We start from the raw sequence: 8487 nt of genomic DNA, 5'->3' as shown, positions 1-8487 counted from the left end.
TGCGTTGCGTGGATTAATTGGTGTTTGGGTTTGTGACATGACGCATGTGAAGTGCATCGTAATAATAATCCATATTGTTTTGCCAAAAGCAATCGACTGAGTAACAAAAGCAATCGATTGTTTTGGTGAGACCTCAGGTTATTTTGAAGCATTCAATCGATTGAAAAGTATAAACAATCGATTGAATTATAAAAAATCCACATTTTATTCATCATTCAATCAATTGGGTAATATGACCAATCGATTGATTTATGCGAAAACCATGCTGCATGCCTTACCATTTTCAATCAATTGTTTTGTGATAAACTGTAATCCAATCGATTGAGTTATAATTCAATCTATTGTTTTGATAATCCAATCGATTGGTTTTCAAGAAAACACGATTTTATGGTTCATCACGAACGTCATGGATCAAATATAAACTTTTAATCGATTGGAATGCCCAAGAGGTTTATTATGATCAATGGAAGATCTAATTCGTTATTGTTTTTGTTTTTGATTGTTAATAAACATGATAGATGAATAATAAAATAATAATTTATAAAATAAAAAATAATTTTTATAATTAAATAAATATATGGGGTTAATTTGTAATTAAAATTAAAAAAGAACTATTTAGCAGTTATTAAAAAAACTTAAAAAATATATTTTGTTATGGGACCATTTAATAGTCCAAATGTTCTGGACCATCGAATTCGGTGCCCAATTACATAAACACTTTAATACAATTTCTCTCAATCACATCTTCTCTGCATTACTTCTCTGTTTTTTAATAACTTGCAGATCAAGAAACTTCATAGTTATATAAAAAATCTAAATAATAAACATCAAACCCTTTTTCGTTTTTAATTAACAATGAAAATCAAACTTCATCAATCGATATTATTATTATCAACCGAAGGGAAAAAAAGGGTTTCAGGTCCTCATGATGCAAGCTGGCATACAAATCATGATACCTATTAATATTATTAATTATATCTAACTAGAATTATGTGGCAACTATTAAACTAGCTAGCACATTAAACCCATAGTCTAGCATTACAATATCTAAGATCTTTTGTCACTTTTTCAGATGCACGGCTGCGCCATATTTTTATTCAATTAAACATTTTGCATTATTCAAATGAAAAATGATTTGTGAAATTATAAAATTAAATATAAATCTTAATTTAAAAAAATTATTTAAGCTCTATCTTATAATAACGAATAAGAGAGGAGAAATGCTAGACAAATAAATTATTTTTTAATCAAATTTAACCAAATCTTTTTTCTTTTTCTTATATGTCTCTTTCTTTTTATTCAATTAATTTTTATTATGTTAATAAAATATTAAACCAACTTGATCGCAGTAATAATAATAATAATAATAAAATCACGCGGTCCCAACACAACTCGTGTTGTGGATCGGTTGCTTACATGCATGTGTTTTAAGCACAAAACACGCTACCCACAACTCTAATAAGTAATAACCGAGGCTTCCGGGCACAAGGTACTTATAGTTTACATCAATTTTATACTATTAATATTGTTAGCATTCTGATTTGGTCAGAGATTTTATTTTCATTAATAATAATAAGCTAAGTCTCGACACAACAACAACCTACAAGACCCCGTTTGGATCGTAGGCTTGTTGACTTGTTCAAGAAAGTTAAACTGTCTACCTTCTGCTTTGGAAGGGATCGGATGGACCTTAACCTGCGTGTGTTGTTTTATTTGCTGGCGTTTACTACACAAATTTCTCGAGTCTGAATATGGTTCTTCAATCTTCTATATATGTTGCCATTATTGTTTTTGATACTGTGGCACCATATTACATGCCAGTATCTCACTTTGGTTTTCCCTTGCTTTGAGTTTTACCACTTGAAGCTCTTATTTGTGTCTATTTTGAACTGCGGATTGTGCTTATAGAGAGTTTGCAATGTGTTATTTTTTTTTATAATAGCAAAAAAATAAAGACATTCACTACAATAAAACAGTATTTTTGCGACGAATTTTTTTAATGCTGGACGACAGTTTTAGCGATCACTAAATATTTTTGCGACGATTAAAAAAAAATTCATAGATTTGAGCGTCGCCAGCTGCCATAGTGACAGTTTTAAACCACCCTTAATAAGAAGTGTCGTTAAATTGTTTATGACGATTTTTGAAATATAAAACCGTCACTAATTTGCAAACACTTGTCAAAATGTTTTTTGTGTTATATTTCGCGACGTTTTAAAAGTGTCATTAAATTACTAAATCCAATGGCTGTTTTTTCTTATATTTTGTGACTGTTTTAACCCGTCAATAATTTTTTAGCGACGATTTGAAATCGTAACTAAATTATTAGTTTTTATTACAGCTTTTAGGTATATTTAATGGCTGTCTAAACCGCTCACAATATTTTTAGTGATGGTTTCTCAATTTGAAACCATCAATAAGTCACTAATTTCTGTGACCACTTTTTATGTATTCAGTGACTATTTTAAACTGTCATAATCTCACTAACATCAAAGTTGAATTCTACAAAAATAGCATTGTATTTCAAAAAATAGCAACAATGTATTTCAAAGTTGAATTCTACACGTTGTACATAGTCATAATCTATAACATGTAAATTTTAAAACTCCTAACTTAATCCAAACATGAAAAGTTAACAATTCAATCATAAAACTCCTTTAATTGTTGGATGGTCTATGTTGTTGAAGCTCATGACTAACAGAAGAAAATGGTCTTGTCTATGCCGGTGATTCAAAATCTGCAACCTAGAATTAAAAAAAAAATATTTTAGTGAATATTTTAGAATGATACTTAACAAATCAACAAGTGTTAAAAGACTGTGATTATAAATTACAATCATATATAGCTAACAACAAGAGATATTATCAAGGTTTCCACTAATAAAACTATTTATATGTATAAGCAAATCAAAAGGATTACTACATAGTTGTCTCCACAAGATTCACCAGAAGGGTACTCATCACCACTGCAATTCTTCACTATAGCGACTCAAATGGGCATCTATCACTACAAGATTTATGCTTGTTTATGGGAATTTTTTTGTGGAGATTTTAGAAAACCTCCATAACATATTTTATTTATAGCAAAATATGAAACTTCCATTAATTAATGCTAATTTAAATTCTTAAGCCCAATTACTCAAACAAATAATGAGCCCCTAACCTACTCTCAATAAACCCAAACAAATTTCACTCCAAACAAAATTCGTCCAAAAAAATGGAGAGAAAGAAGAGTGAGATCTAATGAAACCCTAGATCTACTTGCCGCCACCGTATTCATCTATTCGCTATTGTCACCATCAAGCTCACCGTAGCATCTGAGATCAGAGGGAGAGTAAGCTCGTCGTTACTACCATTCATCGTCGCTGCTGCCATTTATGTCCTCGTCGTTGTCGCCATGAAGCTTCTACATCTTCCGAACCCTATCCTCCCTCCAGAGACACCAGATCCATCTCTACGTTCACGCTATTCTCCAATGGAACAAGGTATACATAATGCATACTTTCCAATTCTTTCAACTCTTCAACTACATTAACACTTAATTTCCGCATTTTCAATTGCAGCGCATGAATCTCACTGCAGTCAAAGACGCCGACGAAGTCATGGAGAGGCACATCGAGGACTCGCTCGAGATCCTCCCTCCTCTTAGGAATTGCTACCGCACGCGCTGTGGCAGCGCGCTGTCACATGAGAAGCTTAGCCTCGTGGATGTTGGAACAGGTGCTGGTATTCCTGGAGTTGTTTTTGCCATAGCTTGTCTAGGTGAACTTTTCACTGCTTTTTTTCCATGTGTAATTAGATTCAGTTCCTTTTTTGCGATTTGTGATTTTCTCTTTGCTTTTGCAATTGAAATGGAGTAGAATGGAAAGTTACGCTGATGGAGTCCATGAACAAGAGATGCGTATTCTTGGAGCATGTTGTTGGAATCATCGGTTCATCAACTATCCAGATAATAAGAGAAAGAGCAGAGGTAACACACACGCTTTCATATTCTTGTATTATGAAACTGTCCTTTTTGAAATTTTAATTTCAGTTTCTTATGTAGTTAAGGTATTGGAATTTGAAACGTAATCTCCCTTACCATTTTTAATGCATGTGGTGTTATTTTGAACCCACTTGTTGTTTGTTCTAGTGTGTGGTATGATAACATTCTTAATTTATGAATGTGCAAAGGAAAAAGAAAAATAAGAGAATAACAAGGTTTTTTCTGAATAACTAGGATGCTTTTGGTGATGCTGCTCTTGAACTTGGTAAATTGCTGGTAATTTTTATCATACTATATTGTTTATCAATTCATTATTATGAATATACTTTGGCCCTTCTATATTTTCTATGTATGCATATTCTCACTCATTGTGCTTGTAGCTTGTTTGAAAGTTATTGACTAGCATGTTTTATGGGATAAAATTAGACGCCTAGTATCTAGTTGGTGTAAAAATCATGAGATTGGTGTAAATATTTTGTTTTATGTTTTTGCTTTTGTATAGGGGATCTATGATCCCCCATTTTATTTTATCCTGCTCTTCATCTTAATGAAATTATTTTTTTATCAAAAAATAAAAATAAAAATAAATGTAACTTGCAGGTGAATCTGAGCCTGTAAAGATGTTTGAGAGAACTGCCAATTTGGCCAACAACTAAATAATTAATTAACGATGTGATCCTACAGAAAAATGGTTGGTCTTGATTGGCGTTGCTCCTGGTTCACCGGAGGTATATTTCTGATGCCTACTATATTAGATTATTTGGTCAGGTGGAATACATTTCAACTATGCCATAGTTTTTTTAGCTCATATTTTCTTGTCTTTATATGTATTATTGCTGGGATTATCTGTGTATAGTTGTACCTCAATTATTATCTTGTTACTGTGATGTTTACAAGCCTGATCTACTTTATTTGTGCTTGCTGTTGTTTTATCATAGAAGCCACAATTAATGAAGGGAAACATGCAACTTTACTCCATGGATCAACAGTGTAGTCAGGCTCTTGAAGCTCATGCTGCATCCTTTGCTCAATTTAAGGTGAGATTTGATATGATTATGCGATCCTTTTCTTGCTAGTGCTCAGTAATGTTTAACTGGTTATGTAGTTTATGTCTTGACTTGATTATGGTTTTGGTTTGATTGTACTTTATTGTTGTTTTGGTTACCGATTTTGTTCTTTATTGTTCTTGACTGTCTATTAGTACTATTGTATCGCAAATTAATGGCTATTGTGCTTTAATTTTAGACTTATATATTATTAGTGATTATTATGCTTTAATTCTAGACTTTGGCATCTACTTGCTATATGTTTTCTAAGTGAATTTGCATACGCACGCAGTTTAAAGAGTTTTGAGGTGGTTCCTTTGGTTCATTCTAATTAGTATAGTCTTTTTGTGCATTGTACATGGTTTCTAAAGAAGAGAATTGGCTGAAGAGGTAAGCTATATCTCTAAACTTATGTTTTTATGCAGTTCGTTCAATTATTTAGCAGATCAACTTAAATTTGAGTTAAATAGGTATTTACACTATTGTCGGACTGAATGCAACTTTCGTCTATCAGAATCTGATGCAACATTACTGCAAAAAAGTTATGTGAAAATCAGGCAGGTAAGGTTGAATATGTGACTAATTAGCAGAAAGAAATTTGATATCTCTTTTAGTTTTTACCAGTTATCAGTATGTAGTTATGATTATGTTAATTCTTATATATTGCCTTGTCCATACTTTGTCAATTTTGATTTGATTCATTTTGCAATAAAATACAGGATATGAGGCAGCAAACCAATGAAACTGGAGAAGTTACTACACCAATTATAGTAAGGTAACTAGAAGCTATTGTTAGGTTGAATGAGACACTTGCCAAAATGATATTGTACGTATTGCCATCATTTTTCATAGACTTTACTTGCCTGTTCGCAATATCTGCTTCGGTTTAATTAAAACATTAGTTAATCTTTTATAAGAACTTGGTACCAATCATAGTAATATAGAATAGTGGAAATAGAATAGAGTAGAAATAGGAAAATAGAGAAGATAAAATAGGAGAAATATGAGGAGAATGGGGGGATAGAAATAGAGGAGCTGAATGAAATCACGGTGATTTCTTTCTAGTTTGTGTGTATATTATCAGTACACTGTTACATCATTTGGGCCCACTGCACTCTCTACTAGCTCTCTTTTATTTTTATGTTTCTACAATAAATAAAATGTTTAATTACTATTAGTTTTTATAATGTTATCAAATTTTTAATTAAATTCTTGTATTTGAATTGGAAGATAATCCAAATTACATGATTCCACTGATCCCTCAATATGCTATGTCATATAAGAAACTAAATTTATTAGCTAAATATAATCATTCTTTGTATTTCTCCTTCAGTTTATTCTTTTGATATAGTACTTACATCTTAGACAGTCTAACTCAATTTCTCCTGCATCAGATCTCATGTTGCTACTGAGGAGGATGTGAAAGAAGCAATAAGGCTTTTCACCATGTCTACAATGGATGCTGCTCGGTCTGGAATACACCAACAAATCAGTCTCACACCAGAAATGGAAAATGAAATAAAGGTTTGGCTTGTGTTTAATCCTTCTCTCCCTTAATCTAGCTTCATTTTTGATAATAAAACCAAAGCCAAAATGGATTTGGCTTTTGTTACATTTGCCATTATTCAGTGAACTTGATGGCGACACAATTAGTCTTAGATATTTTTGCTTACTAATTTTGCGAGAAAATTTTTGTTTTTATCTAGCTATTCATGGAATCAGTGATTTTCAGCAATATTTGAAGTTTGATTTCTATACATGTGCATGACACTCTTTTTTCTAATATGATATCCTTTATTTTATGCTAACGTATAATTTCTTGAATGTTGTCCTTGTTAACTCAGAGAAAGTGTTCAATGATATCCTCAGAAAAGTTCAAGGTTCTTTTTTAGTTTTCCTTTCATTTTCTATTGATAGATTTTGTTTTCTCTTATTTATGCTATTAGAGATTTATTACTCTCTCTGTTTGATTTTGTGAATAAGTAAATATGCTTTCACATTTGTTAATTTAATTTTGTTGATGCAATTTCATTATGGAATGATAATATAAATAAAGCTGATTGATTGCTTCTTTTTCTGTTAAAAATCTATTAAAAACTTAATTCTCTTTTTTTATTTAACTTTGTATTCTTATTGTTGCTTGGTTCAAATTATTGCAGAAGAAGGATAATTTCAAGAATCCATTGTATATAGAGAATCTGATGGAGGAATATGTCACCAGCTTCTGGGTTGGTTAATATTATTGTACAATTTGTTTGGTTGCCATCAATAGTTCATGGATTAGTTCTAATTTGAAACTTGTACAAGATGAGACCTTGCTTTCTGATTGGAAGCAGCAGCTAGAGCATGAAGTCGAGACTATGAAAGCTCAGTCTAATGTTGTCAGCATCCACACGGTGAGCCTTCCAACATCTTCTGTCTTAATATGCCTTTATTTATTTATTTATTTATTTATTTATTTTATTTTGTTTTTCTATTCTCCTTTTCTTGATTTGAATTTGTTTAGTGACTAGTATGTTGATTGTCGCTATACACTAGATGCTCTGGCTTACCAAACAATTTGGATATTTTTCACTTGGTTTTATATAAATACCAAGTGTCATGCGTTACTATTTGTTATACTTACAATGTGATTCCTTTGTTGATATCAAGTTCTCAGCAGAGTTGGATTGGCATATCTTGATTTGGAGACTGTCTGCATCAAAGATCAAGCCCTAACAACCAAAAGTCAACATTCTTTTTAACCTTATTTCTACCATTTTTATTTGAAGCAAATGTAGCATCTAAGTGTGAAAATTTCATATTTGCTGTCAAAATGCTAATTTTATGCTAATGTTCCTTTTACTAGGTGTGGAAAAGATCATTAGTTAGGCAATAAGTTACCAAAGATTCTAAGTTTGTGCTATCTGCAGAAAGGTGTCATGACTTCTTTCCATCTTGATCCTGCCATCCTAAAATTTGATCATGACTTTTTTCATTTTGTCTTGTATTGCATTTTATGTTGTTTGAATTTCAAATCATATGTTGCATATGATGGTTATTGTTTTAGTATTTTGATATTGGAGTAAGACATTATTGGCTATGTCATTGCTATGTTTTATGGACAAGAAGTTAGTAGTTGTTCTCAGAATAAATAAAAGCTTTTATTTTGTTCTAACTATTTGTCTCTCTCTAACTATTTTTAAATTTCGATATTAAAAAATAAATTTCTAATTTGAGAATATATAAATGAGATGAGATTAATGAACGGTTTGAAATTAAAAATAAAAAAATAATTACAAGATTTGTGGAGGTTTAAAAATCTCACAAAATAGTTAATTTTTGTTAAATTAAAAAATCAATTTGTGGGGGTTTTAAACTGTCACAAAAGTGATTTAAAAATGTCACAAAAATTCAATATAAAACCTCCACTAAACACATACAAAACCTCCACGGAATAGATTGTGGAAGTTTTTAA

The 8487-nt window shown here is 31.2% G+C and overlaps 1 protein-coding gene across 26 annotated transcripts; it reads left to right on the top strand.

Annotated features, from left to right (window-relative positions):
* Positions 1–2866: 2866 nt before the first annotated feature.
* Positions 2867–8110, top strand: LOC112767092 (DNA replication licensing factor MCM5-like). 26 transcript variants are annotated; one of them, XM_072222816.1, is made up of 13 exons: positions 2871–3484; positions 3563–3761; positions 3860–3969; positions 4219–4260; positions 4585–4712; positions 4923–5021; positions 5402–5591; positions 5750–5805; positions 6425–6554; positions 6875–6910; positions 7190–7426; positions 7690–7757; positions 7879–8110. In XM_072222816.1, exons 6-11 carry the CDS (start codon positions 4996–4998, stop codon positions 7265–7267), a joined length of 516 nt encoding a protein of 171 aa, XP_072078917.1. In that variant the 5' UTR covers positions 2871–3484; positions 3563–3761; positions 3860–3969; positions 4219–4260; positions 4585–4712; positions 4923–4995; the 3' UTR covers positions 7268–7426; positions 7690–7757; positions 7879–8110. The 26 variants fall into 26 exon arrangements, with proteins under 26 accessions (XP_072078935.1, XP_072078913.1, XP_072078914.1 ...); XM_072222815.1 differs by having other exon boundaries at positions 7683–7757; XM_072222812.1 differs by having other exon boundaries at positions 2869–3484; positions 3563–3719; positions 7683–8110.
* The last annotated feature ends 377 nt before the right edge of the window (positions 8111–8487 follow it).

This window comes from Arachis hypogaea, chromosome 17 (assembly GCF_003086295.3).
Source record: "Arachis hypogaea cultivar Tifrunner chromosome 17, arahy.Tifrunner.gnm2.J5K5, whole genome shotgun sequence".
In the NCBI taxonomy this organism is placed as follows: Eukaryota; Viridiplantae; Streptophyta; class Magnoliopsida; order Fabales; family Fabaceae; genus Arachis; species Arachis hypogaea.
The sequence above is the reverse complement of the archived record's forward strand: the minus strand, read 5'-3'. Positions and strand labels throughout refer to the sequence as shown.